The 26,471-nt window shown below is 43.3% G+C and overlaps 2 protein-coding genes across 3 annotated transcripts in view; one reads left to right on the forward strand and one right to left on the reverse strand.

Annotated features, from left to right (window-relative positions):
- The window catches only part of LOC136773361 (elongation factor-like GTPase 1), a 100,359-nt gene that overhangs the window by 8,612 nt on the left and 65,276 nt on the right, over positions 1-26,471 (reverse strand). The gene's annotated exons all lie outside the window — the stretch shown is intronic.
- aos (protein argos) lies at positions 1,486-24,968 on the forward strand. 2 transcript variants are annotated; one of them, XM_066726995.1, is made up of 4 exons: positions 1,486-1,657; positions 22,755-22,975; positions 23,295-23,466; positions 23,583-24,968. In XM_066726995.1, the coding sequence occupies exons 1-4, from the start codon at positions 1,568-1,570 to the stop codon at positions 23,823-23,825; spliced, it is 726 nt and encodes a 241-aa protein (XP_066583092.1). In that variant the 5' UTR covers positions 1,486-1,567; the 3' UTR covers positions 23,826-24,968. The 2 variants fall into 2 exon arrangements, with proteins under 2 accessions (XP_066583092.1, XP_066583091.1); XM_066726994.1 differs by lacking the exon at positions 1,486-1,657 and adding an exon at positions 10,173-11,509.

The raw sequence follows: 26,471 nt of genomic DNA on the forward strand, positions 1-26,471 counted from the left end.
TTTCATCGACGAACCGCCCAACCGCCCACCATCGCTCGCTCTCTCTTCGGAGGAACGACAGCTTCCCCCGTGGTCTTCTCCTCTATCCGGAGAGGAGCTCTCAGAAAACTCACCGTCCCTCTCCTTTGTTTCACGGCCGTCTCGCTAGATTTGTTCCGAGGCCCGGCTATTCGGTTGAAATAACGTCGATTCGACGATAGACACAGCGGGAGTAAAATAGTGGATGAATCGTTGAAATTAACACGCCACTTTTCTCTTTCTCCCTCGCTCGTAGTCTCCCCCACCCCTCTACCTCTATATTAAAATCGTGTTACCAGAAGGTGCTTTTCGCCTTCGTCATTCCCTTCGACTATCCAAACCCCCGTCCCCCCTCCATAGGTCCTGATCAATGCAAAAAAATGAGCCAAGTGTTTTTCACTCTCATCTCACTCCGAATTCTCAGCTGTTAAATTAAACTTTTAATTTTGGAATTAAGTCCCAAGTCCCTCTCTGGGCTCGAATCTCTCGACGCGAGAGCGAGGTACCGCCGAGGAACGTATCCAACGGTTTGACGACCGTTCGACTTGTTTACGCGAGACCCCCTCCAGTAAGCGATAAAAATCAAGATAAAAAGTGATTAGAATTGTCAACTCATCCACTGATGCATCGCGATGAAGATAGCATTTTTTCTGGAGTTTATTTTATCCTGAAAGATTAAGATCGAGGGAAGGGGTAATCATAAGCGTGTGATAGTTTGGTCGGTGTACTGTTAAACAAGGTTATCCGATACTTCCGGAACGTCGATGAGAAAACGCACGTACGCCATCGTTCATTGGAGCAATTTAATAGCGGAGATGCAGAAGGCGTAAAGAGGATATAAATAGTTATTGCGTTTTATTAATGCCAATATGGCTCGTTCCGATGTAGCGCGTGCGATAGTTGTTGGTAAACAGAAATCTATACAGATATGCACGTAACAATAACATTCATAATATCTATATATATATATTATAAATAAAAAGCAACGTCAATAAAATTAGCAGCATTATTTAAAACCACCCAGCAATACATTCTTTTATAAAAAATTCTTTCACGAGCTTCAAAGCGCAAGTTCTATTTCATTAGCATGAAACTATAAATGCAAGATCTTCGCTGGCCTCGAGGGGCTTTGTTTACGGAAGTGCAATTTTCGCATGTCAAAGCTATCTGACCCAATTACCTTCTATACGAGCTTCAATGCAGACGCGCAATTTAGCTCTAGCTTTGCCAAGCGTGCGTTAAACGTCTTTGGCAGCTTCTTCGTTGAAAACAAGTTTCGCGTTAAATTTAGACTGGCGCGTTATAACAGTTAAATCGAGAAAGATATATAAAGAGACGAGTCAAGTACATTGGGGGATGGGGGATGGGGGTGGGGAGGAGGATTGAGATTGGAACGAGGCGCAAAAGAAGCGTGATGAGATTTATGAATGGTCGATTGTTCCAGTGTTGATGATAGAGTAGGGGGAGGGGGAAGGATGGATTTTTCCCACATTAGCATATATGCGCGTGTGGCGGTTAATCTGGAAAATGAGCTTGCGAACGGGCACTAATGGGAACGTGCGCACGTGGGGATATAAGCCGTACCGGGGAGTCTGGCCGACGGGACACGCACGAGAATCGAGCCTTTCGCTGTAAAGAGGTGAGTGAGGTAAACCGGTGTGTTGTCTAGCTATAGGCCAGAGCGCGCGAGCGAGACTCTGGTGAAGTTGAAGAGGTGGGGGGGGGGGGGGGGAGGGGGGCTAAAGAGAACTGGAGAAAACGAGGGGGAGGAGGTGGCGAGAGGAAAGAGCGAGATGGCGAACGAGCAAGAGAGTAATTTTCTGTTGTTGTCAATGTTACGTACGTGCGCGTGCGTATATGTATGCGTGTGTCTAAGAGCGAGCGAGAGAGAAGGAAGGGCGTTCCGAATGAGGAGCGAGGAGTGAATGGACCGCAGTCCCCATCAATGAAACAGTGGCTCTCAACCAAATTGCTTTCTCACGCTCTCAGCTAGACTACAAACGCGATATTTATCAGTTTCGCTTCGAGTCCACTCGACGAATTCGCATTCTGTCGATTATTGGTCGCGCATGTGTGTTGGATGATTTCTGAGAAGCGTGTCCTTGCGTTGGTACTCATTTGAATATAGTTGCAGGCCGCGAGCGAGAATATAATACACTCGTAAATCTTGGCGCTGTGTCATAATAAAGTGAAATCACGCGTTGCACTCTCTCCATGTACTTCTTATTCCGTTGGGCCAGCTTATGCCAGATTCATGCTCCTCCACCGAATTCTATTCTCATTGTCCCGAGAATCAAAGTTTCCGTGACCTTTGGCTGCAGTGTTTCTTGCAAAACTACGGGGTATATTGCGTTATGTACCGGGTGGTCGGTTATTTATGGTCAAATGTTTATATTTGGATGGTTTGAATAATTGTCAAATAAAATTGTCTAGGGTATTTTTAAATGTTGCTTTCATTGACGAAGGTACTAAGGATTAAAAATTTATTAATTTCAGCATTTGTACTATACTGTGAGGAGAATTCTAGCGAGGTCTAGTCAATAGAGGAGCTGCGCGGATCGCTCTGTAAATTAATAGTTTAGAATTAAGCAATTTTCATCTTTATTTCTTCTTATAAATATTCGTACTGCTTTATTTTATAAGATTGACCATTACTGTTAAATGGTCACTTGGTACATACTTTGATATCTTTGCTTATCTATATATTCTGCATAGCATAACGAATGCTTCGGTGGAAGTTTATTGGTCAACAATCTCGTCTCTCGCTTATTTCGTACAGAAAATTCAACAATATCCTAAATGATCTATATACAATATTATTTTAAGTATGGAGTAACGAAAAAAGGAATAAATAAAACATTGTTTAGAAACATAAACTCATCCGAGAGAGTAAACTGTGAGAAAAAAGAGAGGAGGGTGAGTTCTACACTCGGTGATTAGCCTCAAGAAGAGGCACGATCAATTTATGGAAAAATCAGGCGTATCTTCGCGTCATGAGTTCACCGAGACTTTACGGATCCCTTAAGCCAGTAGCATTCTCTACCGTTAGACTTTATTCTTAACTTTAGAACGGGGCAATGCGTTTGTACGTGGGAACGCGTTGAATCGTGCGGATTTCTAGGAAGAATAGCTCTTCGCAATAGAGATCCATGAACGATCCATGGCTAACAGCTGAACGACGAGCGAACTACACGAGTAATTTCATAATAACACTAAAGCTTCCTGTTTTCTTACACAGAGAAGCCACAAATCCAGTCACTCGGAATATGGGTAAACAATGCGATTAATGCAAAAACTAAATCTATATAAAAAATACAAAATTGTAATTTTATCAATTTTGCATATAACTACACTAAAAAAAAACCCTCAGTAAACATTTTTCATTACAATAATAAATAAAAATGATTCGTTATAACGAATCATGAATAATTTCATTATTCTACAAAGCCTTATTCATTACATTAATAAATCAAGAGAAACGGTAGTTTCTTAACGGCAAATACATATTTCGCCAAATGCTACTGCGTAACAATTAATACAGCAGGTTTGATCGTCCCAATTTTTACACTGATTTTTTCCCCTAATAATGCATTATCATGATTCAAGCGACGCGTCTCTTAAGTAGGTTTTAAACAAGCTAGCAAATGAGACTTTGAACATCAAAAGCGGCTCGCGCAATCCAGAGATCTCATATTCGTTTCTACGATTATGTCAATTATGTCAAAAATAAGATTCTTCTCCTTCATAGTCTCCTCCAATTTCTGGCGAATGTCTTCGCCTTGAAACTGGTCGCTAAAAAATATAACGTCATTTTTGTAGCGCTGCCAATAATGTAGTTACAACGCATAAGCAGTACATGTATGTATATATGCACACACGCGTCCTCTTAATCCAAATCGATATATCGTGATGTGATAATTACTGTGTATAATGTGGATAAATTTATTGAGGTTATATATTATGTTGTACGATTTTTTTTAATTTTCTGAATACATTAAAATACAGTGAGGTTATATATTACGCTGGAATTGTGTGATTTTATCTATAAAATTTTAACAGTTGTGTGTATGTGTTTGTATATATTACAAATGATGTCCCACCATGTTGCAGCCACCACTTTTAATTTTGTCATTTTTTGTTCAGATTAATAATTAACATATTCACAAATATGTAAAATTTAAACCAGAATCAATGTTTTTGATAAAATATATAAGAATTGCCAAAAAAACAGATAAAATTTGAAAATGCACACAAATTTCATCTAGCCCCAGACTTTCAAATCAAAAGTAACACTTTCCAACAACAGAAATACCAATTTTTGAGTGACATTTGTCAGTATATATCTACCTTGAAATAATTAAAAATATAGGAAAAAAGGAAAAATTACTATTTTCTTACAAAATCGTCGCCATATTCGGTACGTAACATTGAATTTTTCTATTCGGCCTTGTAAACTTTAAAGTAAATATTTGCATGCTGCTCGCGTGTTTCTAAATTTAACTACAAATTAAACCGTATTTTTCAAATTAAAATTACAACTGATTTAAAAATAATATGGAAATTTTCACGTCTTTCAAAATTTAAACGATCACGTTCATATAATATGTCGAGATAGTTAAAGAATAATGAGAGAATCTGAAAGAGCACACTTCAAAACCATAAGAACATATGCGACAAAAATTAAGTCTATGTTTTCCATCATTTCCAGTAATCCAAAAAGAAAATAATATTTATGTCGTTTTATATCGAACGGGTTAATCTGATAGTTTATTAAACATCAAAATAAAATCATTAAAACTTACAGAATATAAGAGTCCTTGACACTTTTGCCTTTAGCCGCTGCAAGCACCGAAAAACCAAATACAACACAACACTCGCGTTTGCTGCTGTCAACATTCACTAGTATTGTCATTATTACACGAATTTTTAAAAATTTAAACCCTTTTAACTCCACTATACAAGCTGAACTTCAATATTTAACGTATTTTAAGAGATTTTTAATAATTATTTGATAGAGGTGCGAATTTCGGCGAACTTATTGAAGAAAAGTGATGAAAATGCAGGCCCGCGCGATAAAAATGCGAATTCCAGCCACTTTCACTCGCGAGAATAGAATTCAAAAAACTGTCACAACGGTTGTTTCGAAAAAAAAAACAAGATAGCGGAGGGATATCGGAGCGGGAGAACCTGCTGGCACAAATCCGAAGACGAAACAATATTATATTGAATTTGTACAGAAAAACGCTTTTAAACTTCACTAGACACACTGCACTTCGCTATTATATCTCATTTTGACAGAAATAAACGATTTTAATAGCACTGGACACTTCACTTCGATAATACATCGTATTTTACGAGAGTTTTTGATTATTAATTGATAAAAGTGCGAATTCCGGCGAAATAATGGAGGAAAAGTGGTGAAATCCCACTGGCGCGCGATAAAAGCGAGAAAAAGCAAAAAATCCGTTTGCCCGCGGTTGAGGATTTCAAAAAGGGAAACGCCGCGGCCGCCATGTTGGGAGAAAAATATGGCGTCGGAGTGGGGAGAGGGTAGAACCTGCTCGCACAAATCCGAAAACTGAACTGATACTAGTTTTCGGATTTGTGCGAGCAGGTTCTACCCTCTCCCCACTCCGACGCCATATTTTTCTCCCAACATGGCGGCCGCGGCGTTTCCCTTTTTGAAATCCTCAACCGCGGGCAAACGGATTTTTTGCTTTTTCTCGCTTTTATCGCGCGCCAGTGGGATTTCACCACTTTTCCTCCATTATTTCGCCGGAATTCGCACTTTTATCAATTAATAATCAAAAACTCTCGTAAAATACGATGTATTACCGAAGTGAAGTGTCCAGTGCTATTAAAATCGTTTATTTCTGTCAAAATGAGATATAATAGCGAAGTGCAGTGTGTCTAGTGAAGTTTAAAAGCGTTTTTCTGTACAAATTCAATATAATATTGTTTCGTCTTCGGATTTGTGCCAGCAGGTTCTCCCGCTCCGATATCCCTCCGCTATCTTGTTTTTTTTTTCGAAACAACCGTTGTGACAGTTTTTTGAATTCTATTCTCGCGAGTGAAAGTGGCTGGAATTCGCATTTTTATCGCGCGGGCCAGCATTTTCATCACTTTTCTTCAATAATTTCGCCGAAATTCGCACTTCTATCAAATGATAATTAAAAATCTCTTGAAACCCATAAAAAGCAAACTTCGCCTGTAATAAAAGGCGTCAAGTACATATAAATCGTTTAGCGTAAATAATATAGTAAAATAAAATATTTCACTTAAAAGAATTAGTGAAATCCTAATGTTAAGAAAGTATGTATATTTTTATCTTGGAAAAGGTAAAATTTCGAAAAAGAAAAGTAACTTAAAAGAGTTATTTGCCCGGCCTATAGTGTTCAAACCTGAGTCGGAATCTTACAATACAAGCCTTGCTTCTCGTAAATTCAAAATTTGGCTATTTAATGCCCTTGCATACATCGGTCTCCGCAAGTAACTGATTTGTGCTACTATTTTTTTTGTTCGAAATTTTAAATTTTGCCGCGGTAGAAATATGTATACTCTCCTGACATTAGAATTTCAGTAATTCTTTTAACCGGAATGTTTTAGTTTACTATATTATTTATGTTAGACGATTTATGTACTTGCCGCCTTTTATTACGTGCGAAGCTTATTATTTTGTCGTGGGGTTTTTTCATTACTGTAAACAATGAAAAATGTTTATCGACTAAAAATAGATTTTGAGTGTAAAAACAATGACAATTCCGATAGATTTTTGCATCGAAAATTAAAGAAAGGATATTTTACCCGTGGAAACTGCAGAACCTACTCGATGCTTACTCGGTTCTCAAGCTGGCCACAGTAACTCGATATGAGTGCACAGCATGATTCCGCGTGACATGGACAATGTTTCGAATTTATCTCGCGCATATATGATTACCGATTTCTTGCAGCAGAAAATTTGTAGGCTCGCATGAAAGTGTCGGAAACTCACGGCTCTCGCAGCGCACTTGTCGGGGTGAGTGGAGAATCGTGAGTTTTACGGTGGGACGGAAAGTTGTATGGGGGAGGGGAGGGGGAGAAGGGGACTAGGTTAAAAACAGAAGAGAGGGAGGTTTCTCCCGAGGCACCCACGCGGTTTCGCGAGTTCCGTCGAGGCCCCGAAGAAATGCCCACGCCGTAACAGTGGCTTGCGTGGGCGATCACCAGAGGAACTATGGGTGCCATTGCGAGCATCGAAAACGCTTCGTTTCCTCTGCACTTTCGGCACTCTCCACTTACAGAATTCCTCTCCGCGGGAATTATACAAAAATACATTCTTTCGTTTTCTTTGTGGAAGAATGAGGGAGAAAAATTTCCAAACAGTCTCTGAAAAAATCTCAAGAATTTTGCATCGTTCTTATATTCAAAAGAGATGGGGAAAATAGAGAGAGAAAGAGAGAGGGGGGGGGGGGGGAAGGGAGGCACGCGCAGAGTTGCACACGTTTGGTTGCCCACGTGTAGCAGGATCGAGCGTGTGGGTTCTCTTAGAGCAATGTGTATCCAGGTAAATATTTCGCCCACGCGAAAATTCGTGAGTCCCGAAAATAACGCTGTTACATTGGCTCTCGCGTGACTATCGGTGGTACACGAGCATTCGAGACCTGATCTCGACTGGAGTGAATAAAATATTCATCGGTTATTTAACGCGGAGAGATTTAAAAAGAAAATTCGGTACGCGAGTTGCGAGCTGATGTAAGCCGAGGGGGGACTGGAGAGGGGGGAAGGAGTGAAAAATGCCGACGCTTTGGCCTCTAAATGACCATAAATGGCGGCGATATTTTCTCGGGTAATTTCCAGCGTTAATTAAGAGTACTCGGTGCAACGCGTGAGTGCAACTTTGCGAGCGTAGAAATACGTATCACCCATCCACCCACGTAACGCGCGTTTAACACTCGATTGAAGTTTTCTCGAAATAACAGTTGACAGGTTGCAGTTTAACCTGTATATATGTATACATATAGGAATCATGCATGAATTAAGATGTAGGCAACGGCAGACTCCGTATATATATATGATACTACCGCGTAAAAACTTCAATTTCACGAATATTCCAATTTTATGTAATAAGAATGAAATTCACGGTGCTCCACTGAACCATAAATTTCGTTTATGCATTTGTGAAACTCGTGGATTAATTATATAATTATAATATAAGAGAAGGCGACTGGAAGGGGCGAGGTTTCTCAAGCTGATTATAAAAGTTGGACGAAGAGCGCGAGAGATAAAGTTGAGACACGAAGTTGTGGGTGGACGAGGATCGAAGGCGGACCTTCGTTGGTCCTTGAACATTCCCTTATCGACGAAAAGGTGTGCCGGACTGGCCGAGCTATCAAAGGGCTATTAATAGCTGAAAATAAAGGAGGCAGCGGAGCTCGTGGCTTCAATGGCCCATAATGAAAGTTTTACAAGCTCGGCTGGAGCGAGGACCGATGGTGTTACGCGTAACCAACACCCACAGCATTCCCATTTTAACGATTCCCACCCCGAGTTGCCGCAGGGTTCGATAAAAATCATTACCCCCTCCAGTCAACTTTGTATCATAAACTATATATATATATATATATATATATAACAGAGGAAAAAGTGACACTAGCTGAAATCACTCGATTAAAATGTAATTGGCCATCGAGACTAAAAATACAAATATAAACTGTTGGGCAACATGGATCGAGAGAGAAGGTGATTATATAAAATATAAATTGTATTGAGAGGAACTAAATTAAACTCGCGAGGACTAGTCTGTTATGTAGCACAGCCTCCGTTCAAATCGTACAAATCTATCGGAAGATTAACCGAGCCATCTCGCAGAAGGTACCTGATATAGCACACGATGTTCAAGGGACATCCTTGGCAAGTTCACTGGTCGCGTGGATATTCATGGAGCCTTCTACGAATGTCCTAGGAGTACTTGTGCTATTATAGGGACGTTGTACATAATTTTAGGTCGTTATCGCATTCGCAGTGTGTAAACCGCAGAATGCATAAGAGAATCGCGGGAGAGCGTAACGTGTGTATACATGTATAAATATATTAAGACGAGGAAGACTCGATAAAAGAAAGAGGACGTTTGGAAAAATTACGAGGGTTAAATTGCAGGCTTGGGATGACCTCTCCGTTGTTGTCTTCACCGTTTCCTCCACTTTGTGGGGTGTAACGGGGTTGGAGGGGGAGGTAAGAAACGTTAGTCCAGACACGCGTCTCTGAAGGACGCTTGAGATGGTCCGGTGCTGCGTCACCTCTCCTGCTGCTGCACCTGGCCGAGTGGAGCCAGGAGGAGCGTGGATCGGGCTTAACGACGTAAACGTAAAAGCGTCTCTCGCAAAATCGGTTTGGACTGCCAAAACGGCGAGGAGGCTGGATGTTGTGGATTCCGTCGTGTATATATATATATATATATATATATACGTATAAGTATAGTACTGTGGAAGGTGTGGCGGGAGTAGGGAGGAGAGTGGGGAACGAAAGGACTCGGTGCGCATGGTGCACACGTGCATCGAGACAACCTGTGCATGCATGCAGCGAACCTGCACAGTTGTAGGTACGTAACCCTCTACCGTTCTATATCTGTCCAACTCTCTCGCGCGCGCTCCGTTCGAAGAAGCCTCTTTATCCGATCCAACGGAGAGAGGGAGTAGAATAGGGGGAGGGGGGGGGGGTGGCGAACGGTCAAGATGGAGAAAAGGAGAGGAGAGAACGGATCTAACTGGAAGAGAGGACGAGAGAGGAGAAGAGAGGAGAGAAGGTGGGGCTTTTTTTAGAGGGAGCATGGAGAGGAAAGAGAGGAGAGAAAAAGAGTGTGCCGAGCGCGATAAAGAGGAAGAGCGACGTTTGGCCAAAGAAGGAAGACAAACGCCTTGGGCACGGAAGGTAAAGGCGACGGGGAAGGGAGGGGCTCACGACCTGTTGAAGAACGACGGGGTGAAGGGAGGGGGCAGAGGGTACTAGAGAGAGAGAGAGAGAGAGAAGGAGGAGGGGGGGGGGGAGCAAGAGAGTAGCAGAGTAGCAGCAGGCAAAAAGAAGAGGAAGAGGTTTCTGGGGAGAGAGAAAGGAAGCGGTGGGGGCACCCATTCATGCTTTGCCTCCAGCTTTAAGAGTCCAGTTGAGCTCACGGCATACCTTGGCTGGTATAGCCCGCGCGACGAGCGAACACACCATTCTACTCTCCTCCGTTCTCTCAGTCGCCCTGTGGTTATTCACCTACTATACTAGTAACTCTGCTCTCCGCTCTCCGCGTTCTTCGGACTCCCTTCCCGCTCACCGTTCACTCCGCTCTCACTCCGCACCGGTATCCGCTTGCCTTGCTTTGCCTTGCCTTGCCTTGCCTTGCCTTGCCACTCGCCAATACGTCCACCACACTAACGTACAGTCACTCAAGCTACTCCGCTCCATTCGCTCCATTGTCAACTCGACATTCCTACTTCTCCGATCCAATCGTCTCCCATCGCCGAATATCCTCCAACGATCTTATCGCTTCCCTCTTCCCCCACCCCGCTAACGACCCTCCACCAACTCTTCCCAACCTTTCACCCTCGAGAGAAAAGAAAAAGAAAACACAGCGCTGTGACCTTCCACCTCGCCTTTGCCTTCACCTTCACCCCCCTCCCCCCTCCCCCTCCCGCACTTTTCGTCTCCACGCGTCGAGGCACACCGAGGATACCCTTTGCCCCTGAAAAGGCCAAGAAAAGGATAGGACGGGGCAAAAAAGTCAGCGGAGACCTTGAAGAGAGACCTTGACATTGATCGATCCTGGGATCTTTAGCAGGATCGGTAGCGGTAACCTGGAGGGAAGCTCCGTAGGAGACCTGCCGATGGTACACGGGAAGTGGCGATAGTTGTTGGATAAAAACCCAGTGTCGAGGATAATACGCGGGAAGAGATAGGAAAAAGAAGAGGGACTTTTGCAAAGTTCGCGGGTGTGCGAAATGTGATACACGAGTGGTTGAACGGTGTAACGTAAACGGTGCTGGCCGGTTCGCGAGTTCTGCTTATCTATGTGAGACTTACTTTCTCTTTCTCTTTCTCTCCCTTCCCTTTCTCCCTCCCCTCCCTCCCCCCTTCTCTTCTATCACTGTCAGTCGGTACACCATAGAGGAATTATTGGCGATCGAAAGCGACCGAGAGAAGAAGAAAGTTGATTGATAAAGAGTAGGCGTAAGAGGGAAAGAGACTGGGGATTGGGGTAAAAATGAAGCTGTGTAGGACGATGGAGAGGCTACTGTTGGTGTGTTTACTTGTGATGCATGAGATTCCGAGCAGGGCCCGGGCCAGTCTGCTCGGCGTGGAGCTCGACGAGGCCGGCCAAGAGTTTCTCAATGAGTATCTCTCGCTCGACGAGAGTCGCTATCTGGCCGAACTGCAAGAATTCCAAGACGCGGCGATCGAGATCGATCTGATCGATAGTAAGAAACATCGCAGGCCGCACCAGGAACCGAGAGTTCTCTACCAAATTGGGGTAAGTCTCATGTGAATAATCCAATCGAGGAGAGAGAGAGAGAGAGAGAGAAGAAAAAAGACGCAATAAAACCGAATAAAAAGGCTTCTATGAAAACTCTTTTTACAATCGACAATTCGCTCGAAGGAAATCCTTTAAAATTGTTGGGTAATCGGTGCAAGCGCCTTCCAACGGGAAGTGCTGTTAAGCTAAGAATTTCTCTCTTTTATCTTTCCCCCACCCCCTCCCCTCCCACTCTTTCTCTCTCCCTTTCCTTCCACCATTATTCCAACGATCCTTTTCTGTCAGAACGGATGTTTCGATGACCGTGTCGGCAAGATTTCGTCAAGCATTTGCATTATAAACTTTTCAGCAACGCGTTGCTCTTTACGTACAGCCAACATTTCCAATTTTTCACTTTTGTATAATGTATACAGAAAACGGAGAAGAGACTCGCGTAATCGCTTGGTCCGCATGCGGCGACTAGATTTATTGGCAATGATCACGTGGTAGACTCTCGAATGGATCGAGTGTCAATTGCGCCACACATGTCTTGCCTGCATCTAAAAAATCGATCGCCAACTCGTTAAGCGAGATTCTGCCAGTCGATTGTACACAGAAAACAAAAACAATTGAACCAACGGACTTTCGGTGCAACTGTCTCGTTGCAACGTATTCCTTTCATCCGAATTTCGTGGCCAAGATATAATTGCGCAATGAAAGAAGAAAAAATTCGATTTTTATTTGGCGTATCGAGTTACGAGGGAATAAATCGAATGTAAGCTAAATTTGCATAACACGTGCATAGAAATTTGCGTAGTAAGCGTGGATGGAATATATATGAGAGCACTCGACATCTTTCTCAATGAACTCGTTGAAGCAAAGCGTTGACCCACAGCGTTTGTAATTACATGCGAATATATATATATATATATATATATATAGAGAGAGAGAGAGAGAGAGGAGAATGGTATGCGAGAGGTCGATTTAATTTAGTAGCGATATAGTAAACAGGAAATGGGAGTCTGATAAAGACTTCTGTATCACCGGCTCACCTATATCGTTAACCTGTCGCCATTTCTTATCTCGGTCCTGTCGATACCGTTGCGTAACATTTATCCGGAAGTGGTTGTCACTACGATACAGTCTCGAACATCCGCTAGACCATTGCGAAAGATTAGAAAGGTTGAGAGAAAAGGTTGCTGCTTGACTATCCTCGCGCGAGTACAGGTAAAAGGTCGCTAACGTGTATCAGGAGAATAAACACCTGTTAAATATTAGTATTGGTATATGCTATATACATATATATATATATATGTATATAGCGTTTCGCTAGCTCGAAAATCAACACGCCATTCGTTTCACGCAAACTTTTTACCAAACGTATTTTATTCGGTCATGGTCAATTCCACGAGAGAACACGAGTTTCTCGATAAGAATTGCGCGTGTTCGTTTAATAAACTTCGCTCCATGAACGTTAGCCTATATTTGCCTTATCGAATAAGATTCTTTCTTTCGCGGAACCTTCAAGGCTCTCTGCTGCCCGACATTCGCCGTACAAGCATAAACATTTCTCAATCTCGAGACTCGCGTGTATGTATTGTCCAAGCTTATTTGCCCGAAATGATCGCGTTAGTCGTGCGAACAGTTGTACAAGGCGCTCGCTTTAATTGGCCAAAGAAGGCGAACGTAAAAATTAATTTATCGTCGCTCTCCGGGAGACACGAGTCTCTCGCATTCGACCTTTCCGAAACTACGTTTTGCTTACATCCACGAAGGTATACTTCCCACCGAGCAAGGGCGTTCGCAGGAGAGTGCAAACCAGTGCACTTGCACTCCCTTAGACTCGAAAATACAATGAACACAAATGTAAGAAGCATTGTGCAACAAAACTTTGCACTTTCCTGGAAAAATCCTACGGACGCCGTTGCCATAGAGCGAAACAAATGTAAACAAAATAACGAGGTAGTGTAATCTGTCAGAGAGAACTCGACACAATATTGTATGGTAATGGAACATTAATCGTGTAGTTTTATTTGTCATATCGAGAGACGAATATAGGTTTCACAGTTTTTCCGTTGGAACGTTGAAGAATGATTAATGCATTAAAGGCTGTAGAGGATAGGGAGAAAAGCGCGCGTGAGAGAGAGAGAGAGAGAGAGAAAGGGACGAAGGTATAATAAATCGCAAATGCAATTTGAATTTTGAGGGATATACGCGAGCAATCGTTGATTACACGTTGCTCTGCTACGAGAGCAATCAAAGTACTTGGCGAGCTCGATTTAGCATTGTTTCGCGCAAGTACTCGTCCGAGCGATTTCCGCTCGACCGATGCGTTTATTTCTCAAAGGCTACGGTGCTTTCTAGCTCTGCGCGACATTCCGTGGATGCAAGGGGTTAAGTAATGCGTTGCTTGGTTCCCAACCGACCGTCGTACTAAAAACTCGTCCGCCCCCCCCCCCTCCCTGCTTTCTTTCCCATTGAGAAGTGGCGCCCACTCGCGAGCCAATCAGAGGCTCGTCGATTCCATCGTCGAGCAGAAAACTCAGGCGATCGGGGGACTCTGGGTGCGTGGAAAAACCTCGAGTGGACTATGGACGCTGCACTTGTGCAACGAGATCCATCAGCAGAATCACGCGTGTCGCCAGCTCAGGATTCTCATAATTTTTACCGCGAGCAGGAGGAATGTCGTCGCATCGCCGTTTTTCCCTACATGAGTCGACGACGCGATAATAAATCTGAAATCTCGAGTTTTTCTCGCCTCCGGCGGCCAGATGCCAAGTAAACAGACGCTCTTCACGAAAATTGGGCAATTTCGTGGTAAACGCTCGTTCCACAACAACGAATTCATTCGAATCGAACCGAAACGTTTACGTTCGGCCAGATTTCTTTCCTGCCCCGACATCTGCGGGAGTTTTGATTTTTTGCGTGGCTCTTTTTGTTTTGCGCATGCGTGCTGCCCATTAGTCACTGGAGAGGGCGTTGGAGCTTTCGCACGGTGACAGCTGTGCGCGTCAATTGTGCGTACTACGTGCCATCTGGTCACGGGCTTTTGGGACCACCCACGCGCAATTAGGATGCGCACCACGTGGAAAAAATCCCGCCGCTTTATTTCGACCACCTGATCCCCCTGATTCCTCCTCCAGCCCCTCGCTAATGGGCATGATAAAAAATCTAACGTTTCTTCCGAAACATTTCTCGCCATCGATTCTTTATTATAGTTAGCTCCCTCGATGTGTATTTTTCAACGTTTCTTTATAATTTATTGCGGCATTATTTATATTTACAAAATTGCTTATATTTACAGAGAGAGAGAGAGAGAGATTGGATTGAGAAATGAAAAGGCGGATAAGGAGGGGGTGAAGAGATTTATGTCGGTGTCTCGAGAGGACAACTGTCAGGTGGGTGTATCGGATGCACCGGCATTGATGGTGCTCGCAGACTGGCATCACTGCTGGAACGTTAGACGCGAGCAATATCTCTTTCCTGCCCCCTCCGACGGTCATCTGCAGGCTAAGCGTATCCCGAGTGCCAGGTGTCATGTTCATTGCGGTCGTGGGAGAAGCGAGAGACGCGTGAGAACTTCCGGATGGTTCCCTGGCTCCTTCCGGTCCTCTATTATTCCATTTTAGTTTACTGCCACCGTTTCGACTGCTCTCCCTGCTCAAGGTTTTTGCCCATCTCGCTAATGCCTCGAGACCGAGCGAGATGGAATAAGGAACTCCTGCCGAGAAAAGATCGCACCACTGCCCAATTATCCCATATATATATATATATACCACATTCATTTCTTCTCTCCTTCCCTCTCTACTTGTATACATACATACATAAATACAATGTGCTTTTTCCTCGAAGAAACACAAACCATCATTGGGTCAAGGCTGTTCGACTCGTGACGATCGAGCGAGGCAAGCTTGTGCAATTGAAAACTGGCTATAAATTGAGAAGCGTTAGCGATTAATTTTCTTGAGCAACCGATGTAACAAGGGAAGAATTTTCAAGTCTCCCCCCCCCCCCCCACCAACCCACTCCCACCTTTTCTTCATTGTTGGAGATACGATGAAATTTCTCTCTCCCGTATAGCGTCGCGTCGTTTTCCTCCATTTCCTTTGGGACTTTTCGCAACGCGTCCCACGAGAGCGCGCTTCGCAATCCATTCTTATACATCGCGTTGGTTCATTCAGTGTCCGTCCATTGACGCGCGCGCGCTCCTTCTCTATCCCCCCATCCCCATTAGGCTCCCCCTCCCCGATGCACTCGGAGCTCTCCCTCGTCAGCCTTCCCCCAATCCCCCCTGTTCATGCACGCATTTTTCTCGCTCGCTCCTCGCCTCGCTCGAGAACCTCGTCCGTCTATATAGTATACGTTCATTCATTCGCACTCGCATTCACAAAAGTCATTCACTCGGGGAATCTGGGTCAACGCGTGACTTCGCTCGCGATAACGAGCAAACTCAAACTTTTCACCTCTCGACGATTCCTCGCGTTCCAACAGCTCGGCGAGTGGCAGGCCATCTTTCTGAATAATCGAGGCTTGCGGCTGACCGCGACCGGGCCGCGGTGTGTACTACGTTGCTTCAACGCTAATGGAGTTTGCGCCGGCGTTAATCGAAAAAGCGCGAGGGTACAGAAATAAGAAAGGGGGGAGGGGGGGGGGGTGGAGAAGGAAAAAAGTTGACAAACGAAAGCGACGTAGCGAGAAACGGGAGTCGAAACACTCGATGGTAAAACGACGGAAAGCCATTTCCTAGATAGAGCGTCGTTGCTCCGACGCTTGTATAAGTGTGAATGCGTCTCACCACGCGCACAGGTTACCTGTCACCTTGCACGTTTCCCTAGATATACATATATATAGTACACCATAATACTCCTATATAGCAAAGATTTCTCTCTCCAGTCTCTTGGGCAAAAGCAAGTTTTTTTTTCCGTACGACTAGAGAGATAAAAGGCGGGGGGTGTGCGGGGGTTTGTTTATGGAGTAATTAGTGGAACGAGGGGGTGGTTAATTGAGCAAATCACTAGGTAAGAGGCAGGGACACGCGCTTGTAACGTTGAGCCGAGCCGGACAGGACGTGCGTGATTGCCTCATTGACCGGATTGACAGTCTTTGAATGGAGCACTTACGAGGAGAGGCAGACTGTCCTTTCGCGCGGGGGTTCGTATGTAGAATCGACGTACGTGTAATTGCAAAACGCTCATGCTCATGCGGACGTTGCTTATAATTTGTTAACCGCCTTCCATCGCCGCTAAACAAGCTAGATTACATTCAAAAACATCGACTCGTCAACCGTCTACAATTGTTTTACACACTCAAATGACTTGTAGGTTGGAGGAGTAAACACTCGCTATACGTGTATATATAGCGAGTTATTATTTTATACACTTCATGCCTCCGGATCGTCTCTCTCCTGCCAACATAAACATCTTTTCCCATCTTCTCCGCCTCGACCAACGAGCACGTAATAGGCCTAATGGCTTTATTATTATATCTCTCCAACCGAACCGTCGGGATCGATCGTTACAAGCCAGTACTCGTCTCGTAATACGATCTTGCAATTGTGAGAAAACCTCGTAAGCGACAATTCGACGCGCAAATACACACACACGCGCACACACAGGAGACACGCATTTTCTCTCGGCTCGATGCAGTTTGCGAGAGAGATCGCTCGAACGAAAACAGAAAAATGGTGTGTAAGAAAGGTGTCGAGTCTGCGACTCGCGAGTTGAGAAATTCTCATCGGGTTCTGCTGCTGCTGTTTGGCAAAAGAAATCGGCTGTAATAAAGAAATTCATAGTCGAGTAAAAACTGGGTAAATTACGAGTAATTATAATCATTGTACGTAGACGATTGGAATGTGGCAATGCATCGTTCGTGCTGTGGTACATACATATAAATATAGAGACGCGGAGCACTACAAGGCGAAAGAACGCTCGCCTCGCGAGTCGCGACCAGTTTCTTTTGTTTATTTTTCAATGCACGCGAGACTTTGTCAAACTTACAACCATTTGTTCCGGATCCTAATGTTTATGTTTACACACACACACACACACAGTTACTGTATAGAAGATACGCTCGAGTATTTATCACCTGTTGATTTCTTTTTTTGTATCTTTCTCATTTATACATGTATATTACATGACAGAGACGAGGAAATGCAGGAGAATCGTAGGAAATTTTGCCTCTCTTGGCATATTCCATTCATAGAGAGAGTATAGTGGCATTGAGCAGCAAGAGTTGGACGAGTTTCTTCCGTTTGGTTTCGTTACGCTTCGTTCTCTGTTCCGTTTCATTCCGTTCCTCGGGATTCGTCGTCTCCAGCCGAGGTAAGAAAAGGTGCACCGCTAAGAAGGATGTTTTGATCCGTAATCCTGGGACCACGTGGTGGCTGGCATTGTGGACTCCGGAGTGGGGTCTTCCGGCTCATTCACCGGACGACTTCCGCTATTTCTTAAGGAAGCCTATTCAGCCATTATTTCACTGCCGGCGGAGGACTGATTCGGCCCATCGCTCGCTCCTCAGCCTTTTCTGAGCATCGCGTGGCGGGAAAAACCCCTTCACTTACAATCTTTACCTGCTTAGCCAATCGCGTATTTTCTATATATATATATATATATATATATATATATATATGAGTGTGTGTGTATGCTAAATATCCTCCTGTTGTACACGATGCGTTAGCTTAATCACTCCACGACACGGAAATATTCTTTTTTCGGGATCCCCTTCAATACCTTAATTGCGAAGAGAGAAGAGAAAGTCGAAAAAAACTGGCCACGTGTGGCGAATCGAGAAAAGGAAACCTGTCATCGGGACAAAAAACGGAACTTTGAACGATCGATGGAACGTTTCATTAATTTGCCCATGACTACCGTACTGTATATATAAATATATATACAATTTGCAAATTAGAATTCGTTTGTCCATTCCAACAAATAACTTGTTACGTTTCTATAATAAAATTAAGAAAAATTCTCATTGAATACAATAAACGTTTTGTTCTTTAGAAGTAATTTGAAGAATCTAAAAATTTATGACGATTTTGATCGTTTTTGTTGAATTCCTTGGAATCAATTTCTGCGAGATCTATCGCTTTTGTGAACGACGGCTTTCACGATCGAGGCATCTGAATGCAAGATCTGCTTATCCTTGAAACGCAGAAAGCATTCGTTCTCCCGTAGCGTATTCAGTCGAGCGATCGAACCTATTCGAAAAAGTCACATAACGATTATTATACTTGGTGTTTTTTTTATATGCTTGCAGCGGAAATTTCCATGCAATTTTTAAAAATCCATCAATCTTACGCGAGCTTTGTCAATAATAACGTTAAGGTTGAAATTCGACTGGAACATATAGAAACAATTAGAATGAGAACCATGCGTACGCAGGGTTTCTCATACGTTCATCGCACGTAGCATTATTATTCTTACGTGACGTCGTAAAGCGTAGAAGCGAACCTATCGATATTTTATTTATTCCTACAATGAAAAAACAGTTTGACTTTGAGACAGATTGCGAAAGCGGTCATATTTAATACAGCGAATTGGTCAGGTTTATCGAGTTGGCAAACTCCGAGTGAAAGTTGTTTACGCGACGAAGGTATTCGTCAATTTCAATTTGCAGGAATATTTTTGAGGAAAATAGCGGAGGTTGATTGCGGGCAATCAGCCAGTGAGTTCCGGGCGAAATGTATCTCGTGCAACCTCGGCTTGTATCTCCTTAAGATTTACGAGCGCATCGAACGCGCTCGTATCGATTGCATCCGGTATCGGGTTTTCAGATACAATGCCAACGATTAAAAATCCACGTCGGGAGTGCTCCGCTCCTCATTTTTCAATAGTCACCTTCTTCGCTCGCCTCCGTTTACCTTGAAACATTTTAAAACGCTTTTCAGACCCACGATCCTCTTTTTTCATCATTATTACATTGTCCAATGTTTATATATACATATATAATACGAGGAACCAAATTGACGAGCACTCTAATCCTTCGAGTAAAACTCTTTCGACACGTGTGAGAAAAATAGCGATAGATAAGACGGTGAATGTAAGGCCGTGCAACTCTAAATCTATTCATAATGAATATGCATTGGCATATTGTTCGTCTTTGGAGAAACGTATATATATATATACGTGTTTTTCACGTATCCGTCCAGCCTTGGATTTCACGTGGCAGGAGCTTATAGAGCTATCCGACTGCATTCCAAGAATTCCCGTCTCTTGTAGTATATGAGAAAAGCTTAAGATAGAGGAAGCTGCGACGAGATTCTAAAAGAAATAGTAATTTTCCTATGCAAGGTGCAAGAGCTTTCGGAATTTTATTTCGAAGTCTCGGAGCTTGAAGCAAGATTCGAGTGTATCAGTAAAGTAAACAGTGAGAAGCTTTGGTGAAAGGGGTCTAACCGCGCGTAGTGGGCTAGGTGTTTCAGGTTACTTCCGGTAATTTTAGTTATCTCTTTGTTAGAGTTTGCGTGCTTGATAAATGGAGAAGATGACTGAGCACATAGGTACACAAGAGTACAATGAACAAAGATGGTCCTACGTAAACCCAGTAGCTGAAATCTGTTTAAGTTGGAGCGCCTGGATCAAGATGAAGAGGCGGCAGGCAGGCAGGCGAGCGAGCGAGCGAGCGAGCGAGGCAGTGGTATAGAGGTAGACAGGCAGCGACTCTTGGGAGGTTGAAGAGAAGAAGTAGGAGGGGGAGGGAGGGAGATGATGGTTTACGAGCAGAAGGTGGGTTAGGCAGTAACTATATAGTGTACCGGTAGCCGAAATCTGCTTATGTTAAGGCGACCGAATCAAGATGAAGCGGTGGATGATGTAGGAGGGGGGGGGGGGGGGTAGGGGGATACCAAAAGAACCAGAAGAAGGAAAGAAAGATGGGCCGAAGGAAGAGCGGAGAGAAAAAGAAGATGGTTTACGACTGGAGGTCAGACTCTATAATAGGTATATACATATACACACTGAGAAAGAAGCTAAAGGCTTGATCCAGCAAAGCTATCTCTTCTACGAACGTCCAGCTCTGAAATTCGATAAAACGATGAGTTTCCTTCGTATTGTGCAACGGAGCATGCAAAAAGGAGCTCGATCGATATCGACAAAAAATTAGGCGGAACAAAGGGAGAAGAGGACGGTGTTTTGGTTTAGTCCGAGAAGTCAGTGGAGCGGGGGTCCCCCCTTCGAGGAATTTCTTCTTTCACGATTCTTCTCGTTACGGGACGACTCTGCGTCCTGCCAGAGCGGAATAGGATGGAGATTATCAAAGTACAATAAATTCAGAACTGAATGTCGCGTTCGGCAACCTTCGGCAAAATCCGACCGAGTTTACGGCCGGGCATAAATCGTCCTACCGAAACGCTCGGCAATAAACACTCGTAATACCTCGGGCGACCTTGATTCCTCGGTCAATACCACGGTGGCTCGTCAATCATTATTCCCACTGGATTTTCCTACTCGCTCGCAAACTTCTCGAAATGGGAGAAAAAGCCAATTCCTCGGTACAATCGACGTCCTCCACAAGGTCTTCGCAAAATTTTACTGTTATACACACTGTGTGTATATATATATATATATATATATATATATATATATACAAGCAGTATTTGTTAAGAAAGAGGAAGAGGCTATAGGATATAAACGCGACGCTGAGGATTATTCGGAGGGTGGTGCGTGAAGGTGGTTATTGGACCGGAAGTCAAGGGCCCCCGAGTAGCACGCAAGCAAAAACACCTCACTGGACCACTATACGCCTCCCCCCCCCCCCTCCTCCACCAACCTCTACCACCTCCTGCCTTCCTGTCGTACTTTTTTCACTGCTAACCTCCTACATTTTTCTCTACGTTTTCTTCCACGGCCTACTTCTCCTTCTTGCACATCCTGTCACGCTTGAAATTATCTCCAACATATGTCCCATTCCTCGAACCATAATATTTTCCTCCGAGCTCCTCCGGCATTGCGCCATAAAAGAGCGCATGGCAGCATAAATAAATACTCGTAGCTGATCAATCAAATTTCCATTCTCGCTGGTGCACTTTTGCCATTGCTGCGCGCTGGCCAATGAGATATTCATTTAGCAGTGGTCCCGTCGGCCCTGCTCGATCCGCATTTCTCATGATCTCCTGCAGCCTGCACACGTGTGTACGCCTGTAAAAATTCTCTGCAACTCGCGAGCGAGCAAGCGCAGCCGAGCTGAGTTACTCCTGGCGCCTAAGAGCCGGCCCTATTCAACTCCCAGTCCACTGTCCAGTCGAGTATTTCAAGCTACGCAACGCTCCTCTTTCTCTCCCTTCGACGCGATAATGCAAATATACTTTCCTCCTGTACGAGTCTACACACTCCTTTATCTTTACTCCCAACCTTCTTTCTCATTACCTCTGAATTTCTCTCCTACCTAGCTTCTTCATTCTCCATTTTCCAGAATTACTCGATAATGATTTTTAGAATAACCGCGAATATCCATCGTTAGATTCAGGTTACTCCAGTAAGAAACCACTCGATGATTATTTTAATCAAACTTGTCGCATTGTAGACGTGGTATTATAATTACAGAGACTAATCGATTTAACAATATGTGGAGTTAGAGTTTAATATGGAGCTCTGTATTTTGCGTATTAACTGGACAATTAATTTTCAAGATAATTGCGAATATATACACTGTTAGATTCAGGTTACTCGAGTAGGAAGCCCGATGGTTGCTCCAATCAAACTTATCTAACTCTATACGTGATACTCTATAACTATCAGAGTAATCAATTTAACGATATTTGGATTAATTTTCAAAGAAGACTCTCGAGGTTGCGAAACATCGAGGAGAATCGAATTCCCGGAATTAATTCTAAATTTCTCTCTCCTACCATTTTCACTCTTCAATTTACATAATTATTCAAAAATGATTTTCAGAATAATTCTGAATATACCCAATAGCGAATTCAAGTTACTCGAGTAAGAAACCCGATGAATGCTCTGATCGAACTAATCTAACTCTAGCCACACGTTGGTATAATAATTATACAAAATAATCGATTTAACAATATACAGAGTTATGTTCAAAGAAGCTTTCCATGTTGCATAATTTCTCGAGAATTAATAATTATTAGGATATTAGCAAATATACCCACTGTTAGATCGAGATTACACGAGTAAGAGATCCAACGGTTGCTCCAATCAATCTAATTTAACTCTAGCCACGCGTGGTATTGTAATTACAAAGAACAATTGATTTAAGAATATTTCTAGCATTATATATTAAAGTGAATCTCTCGATTTCGCAGGACAGCGAGGAGGAGCTACCAGAATGTTCGGATCGCAGCGAGGTTTGCAGCAAGGTGGATCTGTACGGTGCTCCATGGGTCGAGAGACAGTGCAGGTGCCCGGGTGGACGTACCTGTCCGAGCAGCTTACACGCGGACGACGGACACACGATTGTCGACAAAACTCGTCAGTATAAACTGTGCGAGCCCGTCAAACGTCTGCCAATCTGTCGTTACTTCAAGTAAGTATACACACATTTACGTGTGTGTGTGTGTAGTATATACACATTAAAGTAGGCACGCAGCAACGAGGCAGCAGCCTCTTCCTGTCGCACCACACTGCCTCGTGAACAGACTGAATAAAAGTAGCATTGGTTGCTCGATCGAACCACTCCCCGAGGAAATTGAATTTCAAATGCACAAGCTGCTAGTAGTTATATATATATGCTATGTCGAGTGGAATAGAATTTCACAAAATATCACTGCTCCTCTATATTAATAATCTATTACTAGAATTCATAAGTGTATGTATATATATATAACATAGAATCTCTTTTTCAGAGACGTAACATGGACTCTGGCTCCTGGAGGGGGTCCGGCCAACGCGACTGTACAGCGAGTGCACTGCAGATGTCGACCTGGCAGCGTGCCATACCTGGTGCGCAGGCAACCTCACAGATCCAGCGACGGTAGCCCCGGGTTCATTTATGCTTTTGCTTGTTCCCCCCAGAGCGTGAGTTGACACTTGATCTTTTTTTTTACCATAAATATACATGAAAGAAGAGGAAGTGGAAAGAATGTACGCTGTGTATGTAGGAAAAATTTGCAGGATTTTCATTGAAATTGCAGAGGCTGAGATGCCAGCACAAGGAACCGTGCAGATTGTTCACTGTGCGCAAGAGGCGCAGCTCGCAATTGGAAGAGGTGAACGCATCGCCGTTGTGCCAATGCCCGAAGGGTCACAGGTGCCCGAGGAGGCACACGGATCCTGGCTCCTTACCAGCGCGTTCCTACTCGGGCGTCCTCGAGATCAAGACTTACAGTGGATACTGCGTGCCCTCGCACCATCCCGAGCCTGTATACACCATCTGAGTGCTCGAGTCTCCACACAGTATCCTTCCAGAAGCTTCGAGATCCCCGTGCACTTGCCCACGGCCACCACTGCTTCGCTCTCCTTCCCCCCCCCCCCTCCTCCCTTCCCTTCTCCACCCGCCCCACGTTATTCTCAAACTAAGCCCTGTCCTCCACGACCCTATTAACTGGCCAATTCTTCGTTCTCCTCCGAGAAATGTGGCAAAATCAAATTGAATCGCTGGAAACGCGAAGAGGAGAAAATCGGTCCCTGAGCGAGCGAGCGAGCGACGCATGAAGAAACCGGTTGGTTCCGATCTGTTTTACCGACGCGCAACGGACCACGATCGTTACCTGTCTTACCGACCGAGAATCTCAACCGGCAAAGAACCGGAAGGTAATATTATCTCGTCACCGCGATTGCTCGATGCTCCGCTGGCTCTCGAAATCTCACCTGAAATTCAATCGTGCGTTCTTTCGTCCTTTTATCCCTTGAAACGTGCCACAGCGAGGGGTTATATATATATATGCTATATTGTAGTTGCGCACAGCGGAGGAAAAGAAGCGCATGGGCAAGTTTTCGATGTTTTCTTCCTTCTTCCTTCCACCTTGTTAAGTTTCCATTCTGGACTTTTTTGTTTATGTTAGGAGGGAAACGCGTCCCGCCGAAACGCGGCGGGATCGTACCAAGAGCTTTAAATGTGACGAGATTTATGTTATCGCTACGTCACGCGGTGTTATACTGTTCGTTTACACAGATCTATATTATACTTGTATAGAGACGGTGCGTAAAGCACTACTTTTGGAATTTTTTCATGTTTCGCTATTATCATTATTATATAATTAATTTTATAATTACCATATTATTATTATTATATACCTATTAAAACCAGCAAACACTCCTAAAATAGAATGTTGCCAGATTCATATTATATTCATTATACTATTTTATTATTATTATATTTCAAAGTTCATGTTTAATTATTCATGCCATTATTTTTAATATTATTATTATTATTGTCTGTAAATATTTAAGTTATAATATCATATTACCATAACTAATATTAACGATTGTATGATGGATGAAAAGTCGGTTTGACATCGGCGTTACTTGTGTTTGTATAATTTACTTTAATTTAATAAAGTATATCGCGATACTGTTGATTCTTACTAGTTTTATTTTCACTGGTTTTTGATTATCAAAAATAGATAGTGTACTAGTTCGTGCTTCATGTTAGCGATCGATACCACAGCCGATAAAGAAGCTCACAAATCAAACGTGTAGCTTGTAGGAAAACATAAAGGTGGCAATACTTTGTTATATTTTCCTGCATAAATTCATCAAATGTGCGTCTTATCTACCTGATTTAAAAATGTAGTTTAGAGAAGACGGAAAATCTATAATTGCAAAAGGGTTGACAAAATTCACGAAAGGGACTGACTAATTCAAGAGGACCTAATTTGCTTGGAACAGTTTTGGTGAGAGAAGATGAACAATTGATTTGCAGTGAGATAACACGGATGCAACAGGGTTTAACGAGGGAAATGGAAAATAAATGGTTAGCAGTTGATAGTAAATCCCGACTGATTGGAAATAATCGCAATTTGAAGAGCTTTAATTGCAGCTCGCTCGAAACTGCAATTACGCTAATTGAGGAAAAGCTGATAGGTGATAATACATGTATCGTGGTTTAATTCGTGATGTAGAAGCGTATAAATGTTAAAGAAGAGGTGGTCGTTTGATTAACGATTCTTCGACTGTTTTCATCGGTGACTATATTTTCGAGTTGACACCACACGGAGCAACGTCGTTATTTAATGCTGCAAGGGATGGAAAGTCGGTGCATAAAGGAAAATCGATGTCACAGAGAAAGTTCCTACGGTCGGTACAGAGATTTCAACGCGCGCTATCTATATCTGTACCTCCATCCTTCTCTTCTTCTACGTCCCTCTCCTCTTTCATCTCTTCGAAGCACCACTACCTTCTTCGGCCCTAACCTACGCTTAACCTCTGTTCCGCACTTTCTCGTACGGTGCATCACTGGCATCGATTAATTATACGACCGGCCTTCCACTCGCACAAAAATCATGATTGCAGCCTTAACGCGGTACCGCGAAAACTCAACAATATATCTGAAAAAACCATCTGCATATTCTCCTAATTATCGATAGTTCCACAGGAAAGAATTCTCTAAGAAAAAGAGAGATTTATATACATATATATATATATATATATATAGGAGAACCTGTCTGATCGACCATTAGGAAATTTAAAGCATAATGAAAGTATGTAAACTAAGCTGTTTCACAAACACTCCAACAACAATAATCTTATAAATTTTAATCTCTGTGGAAAAGAATCTGGTAGTCTTTCAAAGCAACCGGAAGTTGATTTTTCCTCCCACGGTAAATATAATCGGCCTACATGCATGGGGAGAAAAATTAAGGCAAACCTAACGCTGTTATTACTTCCAAATGATTTCTCTTTTCTTCCAGAGTCAACTCGTGAAAACTCCAAACATTTATGACCTGGGCTTAAACACGAGAGAGAGAGAGAGAGAGAGAGAGAGAGAGAGAGAGAGAGAGAGAGAGAGGAGCGTGTCTTATCTCCTCCACACGATGAACCGCAGCCGTTCAAGTTGTGAGATTATTTCGAAAAAGTCCAAT

Source organism: Prorops nasuta, unplaced genomic scaffold (assembly GCF_024137725.1).
Source record: "Prorops nasuta isolate Cenicafe-Biocafe unplaced genomic scaffold, Cenicafe_Pnas_1.2 PNAS00005, whole genome shotgun sequence".
NCBI classification, from domain to species: domain Eukaryota; kingdom Metazoa; phylum Arthropoda; class Insecta; order Hymenoptera; family Bethylidae; genus Prorops; species Prorops nasuta.